This window comes from Lynx canadensis, chromosome E3, assembly GCF_007474595.2.
Source record: "Lynx canadensis isolate LIC74 chromosome E3, mLynCan4.pri.v2, whole genome shotgun sequence".
NCBI lineage: Eukaryota > Metazoa > Chordata > Mammalia > Carnivora > Felidae > Lynx > Lynx canadensis.
In genome coordinates this window covers 3,409,044-3,429,429 of record NC_044318.1, presented here as the reverse complement: position 1 = coordinate 3,429,429, position 20,386 = coordinate 3,409,044, and the positions used below count along the sequence as shown (strand labels likewise).

Sequence of the window (20,386 nt, the reverse complement as noted above, 5' to 3'; positions counted from 1 at the left end):
TCACGAACCGCGAGATCATGACCTGAGCCAAAGTCGGACGCTTAACCGACTGAGCCACCCAGGTGCCCCAATATTATTATTATTTTTTTTTTAGAGAGAGCACACACAAGCAGGAGAGAGGGGCAGAGGGAGAGAGAATCCTAAGCAGGCTGCACACAGCACAGAGCCCGACCCAGGGCTCACTCCCACAACCCTGGGATCATGACCTGAGCTGAAATCAAGAGTGGGATGCTTAACCGACTGAGCCTCCCAGGTGCCCCAGCTCTTGTTTTAAAGTGGATTATTAATCTGGTTGGACCCCAGCTGCAAACACAGCAGTTGGATTCTTTTAGCCTTAACCGGGCTATTTGCAGTTTGTCCCCCACACACAGTTCAGGGGGTCAGCCAGATATTTAGAAGAATTTATTCCCAGAATTGGGGGCTCCGTCTCTCTGACTCTCTCATTTCTGGGACCCTCTCCAACTCCCCACTCTTCACCTTTTACGGTTCCCCTAGTGCCGCCTCCGGTTCCTCAGGGGCCGTGTCTGTGTCAGCCGCCCTGGGTTGAACGTGCCCTCCTCCCGTGCTGTTCTCTTCTTCCACGTGGCAGCTCTCCCCGAGGGTCTGCCTGCTTTGGCTGACTTCTCCAGAGCCTTTAGGGAGCCCTTTTGTGTGGTTCCTAAGTTCATGGGTGTCCTCCACAGGCAGTTTGGCTGGAGGCTGTGACCCCGCCATGCTGGAAGTGGCGCTCTTTGCAGTAAAGACAGAAAGTTAAATTGTTCTTGTCCATATCACACGTGGTAAGTGGGAGATTGTGCATTTCGGATAAGTAATTCAGGAAAACAGTCTGCCTGTTGCTCACGGCTTAAAATACTAAGTATGCCTGCGTCTAAAGTGCACTACTTACTTGACATGCCGTTTTGAAGCAAAACCGTAGTAAGCAAGCTCAGTGGCTGACGTAGGGAAGAGTGATAAAAAATAAAAGTACCCAGTGTGTTTTGACTCATTTGCCTTCCTTGACGGCCCCTATAGGCCGTTGTACTTTTAATCCCTCTTCCCAGTCACCGGTGGCCCTGCAGGAGCCCTGAGCGACTTGTGGCTGACCGGATGTCCTTGTGCCTGCACCTAGCGATGCGCGTGCTGGTAAGTTGCGTGTTTGTAACGAGCTGCTTCTGTGCCAGGGGCTGTGGTGTTCGGAGGAACGTGGCTCTTCTTGCCTTGGTTGAGCTTGGTACTAAGAAAGGTTGTAATCTGGCGAAATGTTTTCCATGAGCAAACAGTTAATCGTAGAAGTGCCACAAGCTGGTTTATAACAGCAGTTTCCAATGAGTAGCATAGGAAATAAGTACTCTGAATTCCGTCGAAAGAGGGGGTTGAGCTGCTGGGGATGGGAGAGCCTCACACCAGGTCCTGAAACACTTCGGGTGGAGAGGAATGTGGTCGTTGGCAGAGGAAACAGCGTGAGCACTGGCCCGTGTGGGGGGGTGTCAGACTCAAACTGTCGTTGCCATTTTGTGTGCCCCCAGACCACCAAACAGCTGGCCACTCCGACATTGTATCCTGGCCCTGAGGCTTGTGGTTTTTCCTTCAGGGTATAGAGGAAGCGTGAGGACCGACAACGTGCAGGTCACGTGTCTGTATCTGGTTTGGGCAGATTTACTGCTCTGTTGGTTTATTCTTACAGTCGTTGTGAAAAGTTAACCCCAAATCAGATTTGCTCTTCAACGTTTATTTATTTTTGGGACAGAGAGAGACAGAGCATGAACGGGGGAGGGGCAGAGAGAGAGGGAGACACAGAATCGGAAACAGGCTCCAGGCTCTGAGCCATCAGCCCAGAGCCCGACGCGGGGCTCGAACCCACGGACCGCGAGATCGTGACCTGGCTGAAGTCGGACGCTTAACCGACTGCGCCACCCAGGCGCCCCCAGATTTGCTCTTAATCGTGCTGTTGATTAATGTAATCTCAGAATTATACTGGAAAGTTTTAAAGTCCTGGTTGGAAATACGGATCGGTTATTTCTTCCTTTTTCCTAACAGTGAGGACTTCTATTACTCCATCACGAACATATTAAATCATTTCACAATAGTGTGTTAAGTGGGAGAACAAAACCCAAACAGGAGTAGGAAAAGTAGGCCGGGGGAAATTGCATGAACCTTAGTGAGGAAGGCCTTTCCAACGAGGCTGTTTTGGGGAGGCTGCCGTGTGTCGCCCGGGACAGCCGCCTCGACCTCATGGGATCCGTGGCTACGCTCAGCCTGGGCCTCAGGAGGAAGGTGTATCAGCGGGTGTGCTGGTACTTGGAGCTCTGTGACGTCTGTGCCACTGAATGCATCTAGCGCAGTGAGCTGCTCACCGTCCTCCAGGCCGTCGGAGCCATTAACCCCTGCGGCCACTCGGCCGTGAGTGTGGAGTCACCAGTATGGTGTTCTCCAAGATTGAGGTCAACGGGGTCGGAGAGCCGTCCCTGGGGGAGCTCACGGAGGGCATCCAGAAGGACCAGATGCTCCTGGATGTGGCGACAGGGAGCCCGGACCTTACCTGCGTGGTGCCCAAGTCCCAGAACAGGAAGGAGGACGATGAGGGGGAGGGGACCGGTGGCCGGGAGACTGAGGCAGCCGGCCCAGCCCACCGCCAAGCTGCTTCTCTGTTGGGGAGGCGATGCCTGTGATCCCTGGGGTCGTGATTGTTGGAACACTAGATACAGTGTTCTGGGAAAGAAAGACTAATCTCGTTAAGACACAAAGCGCTGTTACAAGTCAATAAGAAAAAGATTGTAGTGCAAGAATGGTCAGAGGATGCCAAAAGTCCGTCATCAGAAAAGAAAATAGGAAATAATTACAGGGGCGCCTGGGTGGCTCAGTCAGTTAAGCATCCAACTTTTGATTTTGGCTCAGGGCATGATCTCACAGTTGGAGAGTTCAGCCCCTAGTCAGGCTCTGTGCTGACAGTGAGGATCCTGCTTAGGATTTTCTCTCTCTCAATAAAAAAAAATTGAAATACACCTAAAACATTAAAAAAATACTTTCAATACATTTTTTAAAATACATTTTTAAAAAAAGAAAAAATTTTAATGTGTATCTTATTTTTGAGAGCGTGAGTGGGGGAGAGGCAGAGAGCAAGGGAGATTCAGCATCCAAAGCAGGCTCTAGGCTCCGAACCGTCAGCACAGAGCCCGACATAGGGCTCGAACCCACGGACCGTGAGATCATGACCTGAGCCGAAGTCAGAGGCTCAACTGACTGAGGCACCCAGGCGCCCCCAAAAAGTAAATATTTATAAATAAGGGCAGGTCTGTCTCGCTCCTAGTAAGGGGAATGAAAATGACACCTACAGCAAAAGTCTCACCTGACTGATGGGCAGAGATCCAAACGTTCCCAGCACCACCCTGGGAGCCACGTGAGGTGACACTCCCGTGGTGCTGCCCGAGTGTAAACCGATGGTCTCTGGAGGGTGACCCGGCAGCATCAACCGCGGTTTAAACTGGACCCAACCTGGGACCTGGTGACTTTCTAGATGTGCGCCCAGATGCAGGCTGGGCTGTAAATGAAGTGACACGTGCAAGGATGTCCCTCACGGTGTTGTTTCATATTTCGGAATATTCTGTGCTTTACAGAGCTCTCACGGAAATACCGCCTGGGATCCCCTCCTCTTGGTTTCCCCTAATGTTAACACCTCCCGTAGCCTGCGGCAGTTACTGAACGCTAAAGTCGCGGTGCCCCGTGCTAGCAAGTAGCGTGCCAGTCGTGCTGGCACTGATCCTGTTTCACCATTGATGTCCTCTTCTGTCCAGGGCCGCGTGGTCATCATGCCACCTCAGTGCATCCCAGTCTGTCTGTCCTTCTGGATCGCGACACTTGGGAAGAGTACTGCCCGGGGCTTCGCAGGGTGTCCCTAGATGTGGGTTAGTCTGACGATTTTACGGTTAGGTTGAGATGCATGTTTGGTAGGAACACGCCGGAGGGGAAGCCACGCCCTCTCACCCCACCGGCACTGCAGGCGTTGACCCGTCTCGTGCTGGGTGGCTTCATTTGGAGATACCTGGCATTTTCTTCATGGTCCACCACTGGTCTTTTTCTTTGAAATCAGTGGGTGTCTCGTGGTGGACACATGGAGATTTTGCAAACATTCTCTTTCTTGAGGACGTTTAAACAGCAGTTTATCCCTGTAACCGGCGTCGACTGCCGCGCTTGCCCGACGGAGGTGGCCTCTTTCCACCATTCCTTACACGTTTATTAATTGTAGTTGTGAGGAAGAGGTCTTTCCTTCCCCATTTATTTATAAGTCATTTGTGGACTCGTGGATGTTTCTTTTATTCGTCGGCTTCCATCCTCCTTGTGTTGCTCAGATGGTCCCGGGCTTTGCCTCTGGGAGTGCCTTCCAGGTGGAGCCGGTGCCCTTGTGAAGCACCCTCCTTGTGAGCCCTTCATCCCTTCCTGGCGGGACCTGGGGAACCGAGGTCTGGTGCGGGGAGGGCGGCCGGCCACCACCCCTGGCCTGACCAAGGCGTGGGCTGAGAAACGGTTCTGGGGCGGCCGCCCTCCCTGGTGACAGGCGCTGTCGCTGCCGGAGCTCCCGCCTCCAGGGCTGTCAGCGGACGGCTAGGAAGTATGTGTACGTGGACCCCCACACGCACCTCGGTGTTTGTTTCTGCACCCAGTCTGTCCATAGCGGGACAGTCATGCTTCTGCTCCGATGCCAACCCGCGCCGGCGGCTGGCCCTTTCCCTGTTGGTAACTCCTTGCTCCTAACTCAAGGTCCACCGGTACTCCCTTGGCAGATCCGGCAGTTTGAGGATGGCTCGTGGTTTGCTACGGTGATTGTACACAGGCCTTTTTGAGGCTGACTTCAGGAGACGGTGCCAGTACCATTTTGCAAAGCGACTTAGGTTAGGATGCTTACCGCTGTTTATGATACAGTTACGCACGTTTTGCTACTGTTTCTTTCTCGGTGAATATTCCCCACATGCCCGGGTTGCTCTGACTTACTCTGTGGTCCTGTGGTTCTCAGAGTCAGGTACGAAAGGGTGTGCTCAGAAACGTCACGTTCCCCTCAGCTCTGCTACCCTGTCCCCAGCCCTCCACTCTTTCCGTTTTGTTCCCACATACCCATTATGGGTTGAATTGTTGCCTCCCTAAAAGATACTGAATTCCTGACCTCTGTGACCTATGAGTGGGACCTTTTTGGAAACAGGGTCCTCGCAGATGATCAAGTTAAGATGAGGCCATTAGGGTGGACCCTCATCCACTGTGGCCGTGTCTTCATAAACAGTGGAATTTGCATATGGAGTCACACGTGCAGAGAGGGAAGATGCGGTGTCCAAGCCAAGGGACACTTGAGGCTACGGAAGCGAAGAGAGGGGCCTGGGACAGAGTCTTCGCGCAGCCTCAGAAGGAGCCACCCCTGCCAGCGCTCTGTTCTTGGCCTCGCGCCTCCTGAACTGAGCTGAGAGATTTCTGTCGTTTGAGCTGCTCTATCTGTGGTGCTCTGTTCAGCAATCCCGTGAAACAGTCTCACAAGTTTCTGGTTACTCCTGTCTGTGTTTCTTCCTCACGGAGGAGTGGAGACGCTCAGTCTTTCTGTATCCTCTCCTTCTGTCCATGAAAGGTGACACACAGCACACAGTTCTGTGGCACTTCGGGGCCTTGGTTTTAACAGCATGAGACTAGAAACAGTTGAAACACCCATCGGCTGAGCACTGCTTGCCCATTACAGTGGAGTATTATTTGTTCGTTAAAAAGAATAAGGAGCTCTGGGTGGCGAAATGGAGTATGTGAGATGTGTTCAGTTTTCGTTTTAGTTTCAGTTAACATAAAATACGGTGCTGTATTAGTTTCAGGTGTTCCGATTAGTGGTTCAACACTTCCTACTTTGCCCGGGGCTCATCACTTGTTCAACCCCTCCCCCTGCCCTGAGGCGTGGTGGGGGGGGTGTTCTTGAGTAAAATACTTAACACATGGAATATGACCCGGAAGTAGAAAGGCCTGCCAGCATCCGACAGCTCCCCTCCCTCCTCTGGAGTTTGGAACAGGCCATCTGTAGGAGTCTCAAAATACTGAGAGCCCATCGCCTCTGAGTTTTTTGATTTCATGGGCCTTCTGGTTTCCTTTGGGGTAAGAATGGCTTTTATGTGGGGAGACATTGAGGGAATGCGATCTGTTTTCTGAGAGGGCCAGAAAGCACATGACAGGAAGAAGGCTCTGTTAGCAGAACAAGGTGGGAGAGAAAGTGGGGGTGAATGGTCAGTTGAGTAGGTTCTTGCAAATGCATTGGTCAAGAGTACTTCACTCCAAGTAGAATTAACCAGTGGAAAACCAGCTTCTTCTCTTGAGGCCGTCTGTGTTACCTGATGATTGCGGGGTACATTACAGGAACGTGGGAAATGATCCCTGTGTGCTGAGCTTGGTGGTGTAGGGGAAAGGGGCACAGGTACCCCAGTGCTGGTGACCATGCAGGTTGGGGGTGTGAGGGGCAGGAGGAGGTAGGATTCCAGAAAATTCGGAGGATGTTGCTTGCTGGAGGGCAGGGAATACCAGCCGGAAGCATTGAGAGTTGACAGGGTTGCGTTCAGGAATGAGTCTTCAGAATTGGGGAAATAACCGTTGGAATTGTCGCCGGAAGAGTGACGTATAGGAATTTAAGGGACAGATTGGAAGAAATGGGACTGCAGACAGGGAGACCCCCTCCAAGGCTTTTGAACCCATCGAGATGCGGGCACCGGGGCTGGATGGGACAGCGGGAGTTGCCCTCGCGGCATGGTGGGGGGCGGGGGAGGGGGAGCCCTGATGAGTGCTACCTCCCACCTTCCCACTGGCAGAAGACTCCTGAACACCACACCTCTGTCCCTTCCTGTGGCTAGGCGGTAGGGTGGGGTGCCAGTCAGCCCAGGGTGGAGGAGGAGGAAGGGGAGGAGGACTTCCGAAGGGCTGTTGGCTCCACTGAGGCCCTGGCTGCTCCTCTCTCTGATGCGGGACCCGCCTTGGGGCCAGACGCTCATAAGTCAGCAGGGCCCCTATGGAACTTGAACCCGCATCCCGTCCTGAGGCTGACCCTGGGTCTCCTCCCTCACCCATTCCTCCTTATCCCAGTCCCATCAGTTTTCTCCCTAAGTCCTGCCCTGCTTCAGAGCAGGGGCCCAGCTTTTGTGGGGAACGCGTCCCTGGCAGGAGGCAGCAGGACAACTCACTGGGGTCACGGGGTGGGGAGGTGCTGCCTGGGGTCACGGGGGCTGTGTCACTCCTGCCTTGGTGCAGAGTGTTCACCAAACCCTCTAACCGAGTTGCATTTCATTCTAGGAGTGCCCCAGCTTTCTGTTCTTTCTTTTCTTTCCAGAGAATTACACGTTCAGACTTGTTGGAAATTGAGTATTTTCTGAATCAGAGTAGGCGTTTTTAAGGTGTTCTGCATAGAGATAAAGGCTAAGGTCATGTTATTTGTAAATCTAGGAGTAAACTTAAAGAAAAGGCAAGTTTTTATACCTTGTAGGAACGTGGATGTTGATATGTTGGGCTTCGAACCCTCCAGGTCCTTTGTGGACATTCGAATTCATTCCTTTCTGACGTGTGTGGGACCCAGCAGGCCGGTGCATCTCATGTAGGTCTAGACTCTGACACGGGGTGTCTTGCGTTGTCTGACGTGTGTCCTTGAAAGCATCGGGCATTAGGCACCTCCTAACTGACCCCAGGCTCCGGCTTGGTGGCCTGGAGTCAGGTGAGCGATGCTGTCCTGAGGGGCTGCTAGTAAGGTGAGTTTCCTGCCCAGGAGCCTGGAGGCATCTGCGTTTCTGTGGTCTCCAAGGGCAGATGGCGCTGCCCACGCCAGGCTGCAGACCTCAGTGTCAGATAGGGGGGTCGCCTTCTTTCCTCACAGCGGTCCCTCAGTTGGCCATGCTGAGCGAGAAATTACAGAAAACTAATGTGAGACCGTGTGAGTCCCCTTCCTGATTACCAGGTAGGGGGGGATCATCTGCCGGTTTCTGGTTTTTAAATGTACTAATTTAAAATTATTTACATGTGTATTTTTTAGTGTTTGTTATTTACATTTAGAGAGACAGCACAAGCTGGGGAGGGGCAGAGAGAGAGGGAGACACAGAATCTGAAGCAAACTCCAGGCTCCGAGCTGTCAGCACAGAGCCCAGCGCAGGAACCGTGAGATCATGACCTGAGCTGAAGTTGGAGGCTTAGCCAACTGAACGACCTAGGCACCCCCAAATGTACTAATTTTAAAAGAGTTTGGACAAGAAGAGAAGCAGTCAAGAAGTATTCTTTAGAACATGGTGAGACTGTTTCAGACCATTAATGTAAAAATTTGGATCCCTCTTAGGTGTATATTTTTTCCTCCCCCTTTTCCTGGGTGTCACAGGGTGAGGAAGGCTGGCCTGTGTTACTTCGGGCTCCTAGAGGGGCCGTGAGCGCCGAGGCGTGTCTGAGTCTGTGGGTTTGTGCCTGGTTGAGGCCTCTGCCTGCCTCGCGCACCTCTGCCCTGCGTTGGGACTCTTTCTTGGTATTTGATATGTGTGAGGCTGTGTTCCCAACACTTCGCTGAAACACCCACGCTGCTCAGCGTTCAGTCACTTGTGATTTCTCCTGGTGCCACTGGGTCTTCTGGGCAGCGGCTTGCCTCGGACAATTCCATGTGGGCACCTGCAGCAGCGGCCAGATGGAAACACGTCAGGGTGTTGTGTTTCCGGTGTCTTTTTCATGCTTGTTCTTTCCGCGTGTTTGCCTTTTCAGGAAAAGCCCCTCTGTGTCCTTGGCGGACCCCAGCCCCGTCCAGGAACCCCGGGAGAAACCTGGCTTCGAGCTTCCACGCCGCACGGCTCTTGAGCTCGCAGGCTGCTGAGGACCGGACGGAGGAGCCCCTGCACTCCATCATCCGCAGCACGGAGACCGTGCAGGGTACTGTGTTCAGCCGGCCGGGGTCCGCGGAGCCGTGGCCTCGTTGCTGGCCTGTGAGGGGAGGTTTTTGAGGCAGAAGCAGTGATTGGTAAAGCCACCCACTTGCTTCGGATGGAAGGTCTTCGTGGGAGGGAGGGTTCCCCAAAGCAAAGCATCGTCTGTTCCCGTCTTCGCAGGGACTCCTGACCGCCGTCCCGGTGTCTTGCCCCCCTCGGGTGGTTGCCCGGGAGTCCGCAGCGGGGTCCTTCCCCGGATGGGGATTTGGGGCACGTCTGCTCACGATCTTGGAGGCGGGATGGAAACTCGGTACTGGCCCTGCCGGCGCAGGACAGCCTCCGACGCCGTCCTGTCTGCTCCCGGGCCCGGGAGAGCAGTCTGTGGAGAGGGGCCATTTCTGGCTTTCAGATGACAACACCGACTGTGATATTTGGGTTAAGAAGTGAGGTTTTGTTAGTCTTCCGAATGATTAATTTGGAAGCCACAGTTCTGAAGAATAGAATGCGGGGTCTGGTTGGTAGAGGCAGTACGATTCTCACGTCCAGGCACCCGGGGAAGTGCCGGCCTCAATGTTCCCTTGAGGTGGCCGTCCCGCAAGACAGGTGAGTGGCAGGAGGCGGGGGAGGCTCCCTTTGCCCCTTTCTGTGGACGGAGCGGACCCACTGGCTCGTTCCTTGCTGAGGCCTCCTGAGAGCCCCGATGGCTTGGTTTCTTCCTTGTTTGTGTACTCTTGTGAAAAACGTTTAAAGCTCATTACCTGAAACAGTTGTTTGGATGTTACGTAGCATATTCTTCCACGAAAATAGAAATTAAACTTTATTGGTTGTTTCTGTGATTCATTACTAGGTTCCATTTCCAAACATGAGTTCCAGGCCGAGACAAAGAAGCTTCTGGACATTGTTGCCCGTTCCTTGTACTCTGAGAAAGAGGTGTGGCACCTGCTAATCACTGCCAGCACAGCGGGGTTTTTATTTTTGGGGGTAGGGGGGACACACGATTTTTATGCTCTTCTGGGGAAATGCTAGATAGTCTCTTAGCTGTGAGAACACATTAAATCTCGACAGGTCCGGATCTTAGCTACCGGCAAGAGGATTTTAACTAAAATCTATTCGAGTTTCACGGACAGATAGGCCCAGATGATTCTTCCTGCTAGATTGACTCTGGGGGTTAATTGATCTTGCTGATAGTTTAGAATCCCTTCCAGATACTGGCACGGGGGCCCTGCTGGGATTCGTTTCTGCGGTGGTGGAGTCGTGTCGTGAGGCCGTGGGAGGGAGACCCCACCCCTTTGGCGAGGGGGGCAGGGAGATGAAGCGGAGTGAGGGGTGACAGGCAGTGTGGCAGAGGAGAAACGGTCCACTGCCGGCTCGTTATTGCTGCAATGCAAAGGGGAACTTTGAGCACGATATTCCAAAGTTAAAAGGGACTTTTTAGGGAATACTTTCAAGCCTTGTTCTGTCACGCACTGTATTCAGGTAGCCCCCTGGCACCCAGAGGTGTGTCTGTGTAGGTGGAAGTGCTGTTTGAGGTAAAGGTGCTTTCTAGACACAGGTGGTTGGGCCCTGGGGCTCCTTCCTCCCCGCACATGCTCGACCCTCCTTAAAGCCATGGGTCCTTCTTCAAGGGTCAGAAGAAACCCAGGTTGGGGGATAGGTATTTGGACATCCCTGGTCAGGAGTCGAGTAAGAAGTGCTCACCCGGGGCTCTTAAAATTTGAGCTGACAAAACAGATTGATGCTTGACTTCGGGCTTGATTTTGAGGGTCAGAGTTTCCTCCTCAGGGCTGTCAGCGCCTTACATCATTTTGTGACCTGCCCCCGAGGACAGTGAGTTGTGTCTGAGAACACTGGGGGGTCCGCACGCCACACAGCTTCTGCGGCGCTGGCATCGTCCTTCCGTGTCCGCAGGTGTTTATACGGGAGCTGATCTCCAACGCGAGCGACGCCTTGGAAAAGCTGCGGCACAAGCTGGTGTCTGAAGGCCAAACGCTGCCGGAAATGGAGATTCACTTACAGACGGACGCTGAGAAAGGCACCATCACAATCCAGGTACCCTCCGAAGCGTCCTGATGCTTGTCGTGCGCGCAGGTCCTGCCCTTTTGTTACGCCTCTAGGCTCCAAGTGATGCGCCGACTGTCTTCATCGTTAACTCTTATTTTCATGTAGTGTAAAAATAACGCTCATTCAGTGTAGAAAATGTGGAAGACGCGGATAAGCCGAACAGAAGCAAATTTCAAATCACCCCATCATTCGAGGCTAACCACTGTTACCATTTTAGCGTATATCAATTTAGGTTTTTGGGGTCTGCATTTACTTACATATCTAAACATTTTTAAACCATACATGTATTTTCTATGTACTTTTTACATTTTCAACTGTGCTTTTTCTCTTGTAATGCAAGTTCCCCTCTGTTGTTATGTATTCTGTGGTACTTTTTTTTCTTTTGAGAGAGAGAGAGAGAGAGAACGTGTGTGTGAGACAGAGAGGGGCAGAGGGAGAGAAAGAATCCCAGGCAGGCTCCATGCTCAGCTCAGAACCCAACGACGACCCTGAGCTCATGATCTGAGCTGAAATCAGAAGCCCCCACGCCCAACCGAGTGAGCCCCCTGGCGCCCCCTGTGGTACTATTTTTAATTGCAGCCTGCCATTTGGATTAACAGTCTTGCTTTAGATGAAGTAATACTTTTGGCTCTTGTGGCCTTTTGAATATGTTCAGGTCAGAAAGAAAGGCAAAAGTGGGGGGCTTATCAGACAGAGGGCGTGAGGGACGTAATATTGCCGAGACGGCTGCTTTCAGGGTCCTGGGATGATGGCTGGAAGTGCGGGAGGTGTGTCTGCGAGGCCGAAGGACGCGCTCCCGTGGGGTCCGAGCGGACGTGTCTGACGGGGACTTCCTGCCTCCACCCAGTGAGCTTGGTTTGGCCGCTCAGGACTGTGCTGGAGCACGTGCCTTGGGCTCTCTTGCTCACTCACTGCCTCCGTTCCACGTGTGTGCGCCTACTGTGCTGCTGTTGTTTAAAGAAGCTTTCTCGAGGAAAGACTCACATACGGTAAAGTTCACCAGGTTCAAGTGTACACATTCATGGAACCACGGTTCCATCATGATTTCCTCCCCCCAGATTTCCTTCTCCCTTCCCGGTGGTCCCTGTCAGCCGCTGATCTGCTCTCTGTCCCTTTGGCTTTGTGTTTTCTAGAATTCCATATGAACAGAGGTTGAGTCTCCCCTCTTTCACTTAGCATAATGCTTTGAGACGCATCCATAGTGCAGCACGTAGCAGTAGCTTGTTTGGTTTTACCCGGAGAAGTATTCTGCTCCGTGCCCGTATCACGGTTCATTCCCCACTCACCACTCGACGGGCACTTGGGTCGTTTCCATTTTGGGGGTGTTAGAGGTAAAGCTGCTGTGGACACATGTTTTCATGTCTCTTGGGTGAGTATGTCGGAGTGGGTCTGCTGGGTGAGCGTGTGTTTAACTTTGACTTCCCCGAAGTGGTCTCCTGGTTTGCATTCGTATTAGGGGCGTATGTCCAGGGGAAGTCTAGCTTCCACACATCCCTGCCGACACCTGTTGTTGTCAGCCTTTTAAATTTTAGCCATCATAGTGGATGAGCTGTGAGTCCCATTGTGGTTAATTTGCATTTCCCTGATGATTGAGGGTTAATGCTGAGCATCTTCTCGTGTCTCTTTGCCATTTCTGTATATTCCTGTGTCCAGATTTTTTGTTCGTGTTTAGTCAAGTTGTTTTTTTCTGTTGAGTTGTAAGAGTTCTTCATATATTCTGGATAGAAGCTCCATATCAGATACGCGCTTTGCAGACACCCTTTTCCCATTCTGTGGCTTGCCTTTTTGTTTTCTTAGAGGTGATTTTTGTGAAGCAAATTGTAATGAAGTCCAGTTTATCACCTTTTCGTTCCCTCTTTTGTCCTTTCGGTAGCCTCAGCAATCTCTGCCTCTTCCACGGTCAGAAATTTCCCCCTGTGTTTTTTTCTAGAAGTTCTGCAGTCTTCGCTCCTGCTCTGGGTCTGCAGTCTGTTTGGGGTGTGGTGTAAGGGGAGGGCCAGGGTCGAGTGCCCGTGGCTGCCTGGTTTCAGCGCTGTCTGCTTTCCTTTCCCCCACCGAATTATCTTGGAACCTTTGTTAAAAATCAAGTACCACAGTCTGTGCAGCTGTGTTTGTGGACTCTGTCTCTTTGGTCTGTGTGTGTCTGCTAGTGGGGAGCGTTCTAGTGTGGCCTGGCCCATGTGACTAGAATTAATCTCTCTGATGACGTGTGGGGTGTGACTTCTCTGGGTCCTCACTGGCAGCTACAACTGATGCTTCTTGCCCCTGGGGCTGTCCGCCCGTGTCTGTCCCCGCTCCCCACGTGCTGGTAGCCCGGAGCTTAGCGTGCCTCTCTCCTCAGGACACTGGCATCGGGATGACACAGGAGGAGCTGGTGTCCAACCTGGGGACGATTGCCAGGTCGGGGTCAAAGGTAAGCCCCCGTGGCCCCATCCTCGGGTGCTGCAGCCGCTGCCCCGCTCAGGGCTCCAGGGTCTTTCCTCCAGGCAGCTCCGACCAGAGACGGTAGGACGCCAGCTTCAGCAGGAATGTCCTCGGGTGCGAGCTCTGTGCTGGCGCTGTGGGAACACTGGGACGTGATTTCCTTGCCATCACGGGGACCTTTGAGGTGGTTTCTCTTTTTTGTCGATGAAGAGGTGGAAAATAAGTACTTTGCCCGTAGCTAGAAATCGGGCGACCCCAGGCTCAAAGCCTGTCTGTCGGAGTCTGGAAGGCACCGTTGTGCCTCCTGCTTTTCTCCCAATCCTTGCTCAGCGATTGCTTGAGCTCCCTCAGCTCGAGGCAGAAGGCCCGGCAGAGGTGGCGTCCTTCCTCTCCTGCCTGTCAGCACCGTTCACAGTAGTCCCATCTGCGGGCAGGCGGCCCTTCACGGCCCCTCTGTGGGGACAGGCGGGCGGGCGGTCACGGGGCCTCTGCCAGCCTGCGACCAGGGTGAGGTGGCCGTCAGCTGCCTGTGTACTTCTCCCTGGCGACTAAATGCTTTTTGTTTGTCTTGTGGGCCTAAGTGGTGCCTAAAATAGTCCTTTACGAAACTGCTTGAAATAGTTTAATTGTTGGTCCAAGGTGATTTGCAGAAATTCTACTTTTAAGAAACGTTACCATAACCGTTACTCGCCAACTACCCCCCCCCCCCCCCCCCCCCCCCCCCCCCGCCCCGGTCCGCATTACATCTTTGGTTACGTCCGTCCCTGTCAAGGAAAGTCTGTGCCCTCACATACGGTAGCCACTGGCTACACATGGTTGTTTGGATTTCAATTAAACGTGATATAAAACTTCATTTCTCGGGTGCAGTAGCCCCATTTCAAGTGTCCGACAGCCAAATGTGGTCCGCAGCCATCGTGGAACACTTCCTCCACAGACGTGATTCTGGTGATGAGTGTGTGCGTTTTACTTTATTTTTAGTGTTTATTTTTGAAAGAGAGAAACAGAAACAGTGTGAGCGGGGGCGGGGCAGAGAGAGAGGGAGACACAGAATCCGAAGCAGGCTCCAGGCTCTGAGCTGTCAGCCCAGAGGCCGACATGGGGCTCGAACCCACAGACCGTGAGATCATGACCCGAGCGGAAGGCAGACGCTCAACTGGCTGAGCCGCCTAGGCGCCCCTGTTGTACATTATTTTTAATCTTAGGAACGTTGATAACATGAGTTCTAAAAATCTAGTGCCTTCTGTACCGAATCAAAATCTGTATTTGGTGTGTACTGTTTCTGCATGAAGCTTAGAATCTGGGAGACACGCGGAAGGCACGTTTAGGCATCTCCCCACATCCCGAACTCCAGGGGCCACTGCTTTCTGTGCTCCACTCGCTCAGACCACTGCCGCCCCTGCACCCGAGGAGTGTGGCCCGCAGCCGACAGGCAGGCCTGTGGTTCTGAGTTAGACACGGACTCAGCGTCCCACAGCCCATCTGGGGTCCCTCAGCTGTCACTTCCCACACTGCCCCACGGTGCGTGACATGGGGTGAAAAACCACTCGGTGTGATTGCGTTGAGGATTAAGTGTGACCTCCGCCTGCACTCCGGAAAGGACACAGGGCGTCACAGACGTCTGTTCTCTCTGGGGAGGGGGCACCCTCCCTCTGACCAGCCTTCGCCACCACAGGCCTTTCTGGAGGCGCTGCAGAGCCAGGCGGAGGCCAGCAGCAAGATCATCGGCCAGTTCGGAGTGGGTTTCTACTCGGCTTTCATGGTGGCTGACAGAGTGGAGGTGTATTCCCGCTCCGCGGACCCGGGCAGCCCTGGTTACCAGTGGCTCTCAGATGGGTGAGTAAGTGAGAGCAGGCCTCACGTCACACACGGGGCCGCCCCAGGCGCGTGCGCTGAAGTGCACTTAGGCACACAGCTAAAGTGTTACCACTTCCCTTGGGAAGTTAGGGTCTCTTACCAAAATGCCAGTGGACCTTCGTGGGCTTTTTTATGAAGCCCGAACCTCAGGCTTTGGGAGCTGGTTCCTCCTTCCCTTGCAGATGGCCCGTGGCATGTGGGTGTCCCCTGTGGTGTGTGGTTTCAGAGGGCGGCCTGTCACCAGCTTGGCCTCGGGACCAGCCGGCCTTGCTGGACTTGGTCGTGCAGGAGCCCGTTCCTGAGTGCTTCCCACCTCGGACTCCCGGGTTTGGCTCCCGGGCCTGCCCGCCCCTCCTGTGCCACTCAGGCCCCAGGAGCTGCCTCTTAGATGCTTGCTTGTTCACCAGCCCGCATGGGGGCCGTTAGCTGGAGGGTCCAGGAGAACCTCGAGACTGTTGGAGGAGAACAGCATCTTGGCCAAACGGAAGCGTGTACTTCATTTTTTTTTTTAAATGTTTATTGATTTTTGAGCCACAGAAAGAGAATACAAGCTAGGGAAGGGCAGAGAGGGAGACCCAGAATCTGAAGCAGGCTCCAGGCTCTGAGCTGTCAGCACAGAGCCCGACGTGGGGCTCGAACTCACGAACCGTGAGATCGTGACCTGAGCCCAAGTTGGAGGCTTAACCGACTGAGCCACCCAGGTGCCCCTGGAAGCGTGTACTTCATTAGCCCCAGATCTTTGTTTCCGGATCCTGCTCTCCCGATGGGAGCGCAGCCCATCCCCCTCAGTCACAGCTGAGGCTCCTGTGTGCCTCCCGCCAAGGAGATGTTCAGAGGAAGCGGGCCAGGATAGGGACAGGGTGCCTTTTGGGGGCGCATCCCCTCCTTTTGTACTTGGGAAACAGTTTCTCCGCCTGGCCTCTGCCAGAGGTTCAGAAACCGGGAGTTCACACGCGTCTCCGTGCATCTGCCCTTTCCACCCAGTGTCGCATGGCAGCAGCGGGGTCACTTCGGGTGACCCTAAACACCACGAGGGGGCGCCTATGATCGGGAGAGCCCCACGCCCCAGCCCCACATCCCACACCCCACCCCGGCAGCCTCTCTCCCTGGAGGAGACACGATGGGCTCAGAAACGGTGGCACCCAAGCTTGTCTTTCTGGGCATCGACGGTCCCAGGTGGAGGACTCGTCAGCTTTGCTTTGTGCGATTGGCTTTCCCTTTCCCACCTCTTAGCTCCGGGGTGTTTGAAATCGCTGAAGCCTCGGGAGTGAGAACTGGGACCAAAATCATCATCCACCTCAAGTCAGACAGCACAGAGTTTGCCAGCGAGGCCCGGGTTCGAGGTGAGTGGGAGTCTGGGCCACTGTGATGCGTGTGCGGCAGGCTTAGGGCGCTTCCGGGGTTGGCCGCCCAGGCCCGCCTGGGACAGAGCCCCTGTGGCTCCGTGCGGGACCAGAAGCCAGGCCCACTGGCGCGGTCAGGTTTTGTTCCGTCTTCCACCCTCGGTGGTCGTGCTCCGCCTGTGTGGAAGATGCGTCCCTCACCCCTCACCGAAACCCAGAGCGGGGGCTTCTGTGCGGTGGTCTTGTCGTCGTGTGTGACTGACGGCTCATCAGAGGTGCCGAGCGCTTCCCGTGAACTCTGTTCATGCCGCCAAGAAGGTGTGGGCGTCTCACGGTGGCCTGGGCCTCAAGACATCTATCTGCTTCCTTGCACTCCTGCTCACTTTGTGCAGGCAGGACAGTGTCCCTGCTGTGACCTGGCTTTCCACCTGTGAGACGGCCACACTGAGTCCTCCGGCGTGCTGTCACCCCTGCCTCCACTTCCGCAGCTTTTGCGTCCAGAAGCTCCCTGTGTTCATTGTTGTTTCACGTGTGTGTCTCTTCCAGATGTAGTGACAAAATACAGTAACTTTGTCAGCTTCCCCTTGTACCTGAACGGAAGGCGCATTAATACCTTGCAGGTGAGACCCTGGGCTGCATGAAGGGCTCAGGGGAGGCTGTGGGGACAGGTTGGTACATTTCAGGGCCAGAGGGACCGAGGTGGGACGGGGTGGCCCTGTGCCAGCAGTGGGGTCCCTTGCGGAAGGCGAGATCCCCACCCTTCTGTGCCCCGTCCTCGTGCCCTGGGTATAGCTCACACCGTGCAGTTCATTGGTCCTTGGTGCGCTCACCATCGCCACAGTCCCGTTTTAGAACATTCTCGCCCCAAAAAGGAACCTGCCTGCATTAGCAGTGACTCCCCATCTCCCCTCCCATAGCCCCCAACAAGCACTCGTGTGCCTGTTCTGGAAACTTCACATCAGTGTGGAATCAAACACTGTGGCCTTATGTGTCTGGCTTCTCATCACGATGGTTCCAGGTTCATCCGTGTGAGCCTGTGTTGGTGCTCCCGTCCTTTTTACGGCCAGGTTCTGGTTCCACGACCAGGCCACATTTCTTTGTCCGTTTACTCCATCTGTTCGTGACATCCTGCAGGCCCGTGCACGTCCTCCGGGCTGGCCCTTCCTGACACCCCGTAGCGGGGAGGGGACACTCGTTCTAGAACCTTTTGTGTGTCTTCGTGGGACAGCCCCCCTCCCCACGCTGTCTGTCCCACGGGGCTGGTCCTTGGCTCGTCCTGGGCCCACAGGCTCCAGCGGCCCAGCTCTGTGTGGTCGTTGGGAGGCTGTATCTTAGACGCCACATCCCTGTGACTGTCCGCTTCCAGGCCGTCTGGATGATGGACCCCAAGGACGTGGGCGAGTGGCAGCACGAGGAGTTCTACCGCTATGTCGCTCAGGCCCACGACAGGCCCCGCTACACCCTGCACTACAGGACGGACGCGCCTCTCAACATCCGCAGCATCTTCTATGTGCCGGAAATGGTGAGGCCGGCGAGTTCGGGGCAGCGCTGCGAGTGCTTGTCTGCTACTCCCTGGGGTGGGGGCACCGCCCAAGGTGACCGCGTTTCTCAGCAGCGCTGGCACTTTCCCTGAAGGGGACAGATCACAGGCATCACAAAAACTAACTTGGCAGCATCAGAGTAAAAGCAGAGCCCCCGCCTCCGGATGGATGAGCGCAGGGGGAGGGGTGTTGCACATGCTGTCTTGGTGGAACAGAACCGTTGGGCGAGGGGCCCGGGGGGGGGGGGGGCCCGCAGGGCAGGGGCGCCATGGCGCTCTGATGTCTTGGTGGGCACTCTGTGCTTGCGCTTGGCCCTTAAACCCCCTGGCTCGCAGTAGCCTGGTGAAGGCTCTGATGAATCCTGTAAACAGGGAGACCTGCTCGGGGGTTGGAAGAAGTTCCTGGTGTTTTTGATGGCAGCCCCCACAGGTCCCGGGGCTACCCACTCGGGAAAGTACTGTGAGACTCGGTGCTGAGTTCCGCAGACCAGCAGCCCCAGCGTGTCCTGGGGTTTTGGGGAGTGTAGATCTCAGCCCCGCCAGCACCTCCTGAATGGAGCCTCCGTATTAGCAGGATCCCAGCGTGGTGTGCGTGTGGGATGCAGGCCCCAAAATGCTGCTTTAGAGCAGAGGTCGGCAGATGGTTGTGACTAGTTTGGGCTTCACAGGCCCCGCGTGGCCTGGAGCGCTGCCCCCAGGAACCGCTCGCGAGCCCGGCTGTGTTCCGGGAAACTTGATAGCCCCTACAGTTCGGATTTCGTGTATTTTTCACATATCATGAGATAGTCTCGTTCTGCTTTCATTCCCAACCATTTAAAAATGGAAAAGCTGCTCTGGGGCTGCACAAACCAGGTGTTGAGCTGGGTTTGGTCTGTGGCTATTGTTTGCTGGCCCCTGACCCCTAGCACGTTGGCTCTGTTCACAGGGACATGCTGGTTGTTGCTTTTTTTTAAAGGCATTTTTTTTTTTTAATTTTTTTTTTTCAACGTTTTTTATTTATTTTTGGGACAGAGAGAGACAGAGCATGAACGGGGGAGGGGCAGAGAGAGAGGGAGACACAGAATCGGAAACAGGCTCCAGGCTCCGAGCCATTAGCCCAGAGCCTGACGCGGGGCTCGAACTCCCGGACCGCGAGATCGTGACCTGGCTGAAGTCGGACGCTTTACCGACTGCGCCACCCAGGCGCCCCTGGTTGTTGCTTTTTATGTTCTTCAGGGGGAATGGGTGGGGGGCAGCGGCTGCCCACGGAAGTCCTATGCCCTGCTCCCCCTGCCGAGAGCCCGTCGGGGTCCTCCCTAGGCTCTTCCTCTGAGTCACCACGTGTCCCCCCGCAGCTCCTGGCACAGGCCTCCTTAAGAAGGGGTGGCTCTGAGTTGTCCTTCGTGCTCCCACATGACATCGTGGGTTCTGCCTCCTCGTGGGTCCCTAACACTGCTGTTTCCTTGTCCCCAGAAACCATCCATGTTTGACGTGAGCCGGGAGATGGGCTCCAGCATTGCGCTGTACAGCCGCAAGGTCCTCATCCAGACCAAGGCCACCGACATCCTGCCCAAGTGGCTGCGCTTCGTTCGAGGTACAGCGCTGATGCCCGTGTCCGTCGTGTGAGTCGAGGCCCCGCAGCCCCGGGACCGAGCGGCTCCCCGTGCGTGGCCTGGGGTGCCGACCTCGGCAGAGAGCGCTCGTCTGCCCTGAGCACCGGGTCGCGGTGGGCAGCCACGGTGGCAGGCTGGGGTAGCTGGGCAGACCTGGGGCGGCCGTGGGAAGCTGCTTAGCTCCACCCAGGAAGCTTCTTCCCCTCTGCAACCACCACGTCTTGGTTGAGGTGGGGCAGAGTGACAGAACACGTTTAATTTGAATTCTTGTAAGTTTCAGGCGTTTTTTATTGTGTTTTGTTTTGTTTTTTAATGTTTATTTTTTGGAGAGTGCGGGGGGGGGGTGGGGGGGAGACAGACAGACAGACATAGAATCCAAAGCAGGCTCCAAGCTGTCAACACAGAGTCATCTGGGGCTCAAAGTCACAGACTGAGATCATGACCTGAGCCACCCAGGTGCCCCCTCCCCTTTTTCTTTAAAGTTTATTTTGAGAGACAGCATGAGCAGGGGAGGGGCAGAGAGAAAGAGAATCCCGAGAAGACTCCATGCCCAGTGGACCCCGCTCTGAGGCTTGATCTCACGACCTTGAGATGATGACTAGAGCTGAAAACGAGTTGAACACTTAACTGACTGAGCCATCCAGGCACCCCATGAGTTTCAGGTTTAATGTTCGTTTTTGAGAGAGAGAGAGAGAGAGAGAG

General features: G+C 54.5%; 1 protein-coding gene across 1 annotated transcript in view; it reads left to right on the top strand.

The window, feature by feature from the left end:
* The window catches only part of TRAP1 (TNF receptor associated protein 1), a 47,213-nt gene that overhangs the window by 12,828 nt on the left and 13,999 nt on the right, over positions 1 to 20,386 (top strand). Inside the window, exons 2-10 of the mRNA XM_030300058.2 lie at positions 8,710 to 8,874; positions 9,718 to 9,800; positions 10,779 to 10,919; positions 13,273 to 13,344; positions 15,028 to 15,188; positions 16,443 to 16,552; positions 17,099 to 17,172; positions 17,919 to 18,074; positions 19,545 to 19,665. Of these exons, the coding sequence (XP_030155918.1) occupies positions 8,710 to 8,874; positions 9,718 to 9,800; positions 10,779 to 10,919; positions 13,273 to 13,344; positions 15,028 to 15,188; positions 16,443 to 16,552; positions 17,099 to 17,172; positions 17,919 to 18,074; positions 19,545 to 19,665 (1,083 nt within the window). The remainder of the gene's footprint in view (positions 1 to 8,709; positions 8,875 to 9,717; positions 9,801 to 10,778; positions 10,920 to 13,272; positions 13,345 to 15,027; positions 15,189 to 16,442; positions 16,553 to 17,098; positions 17,173 to 17,918; positions 18,075 to 19,544; positions 19,666 to 20,386) is intronic.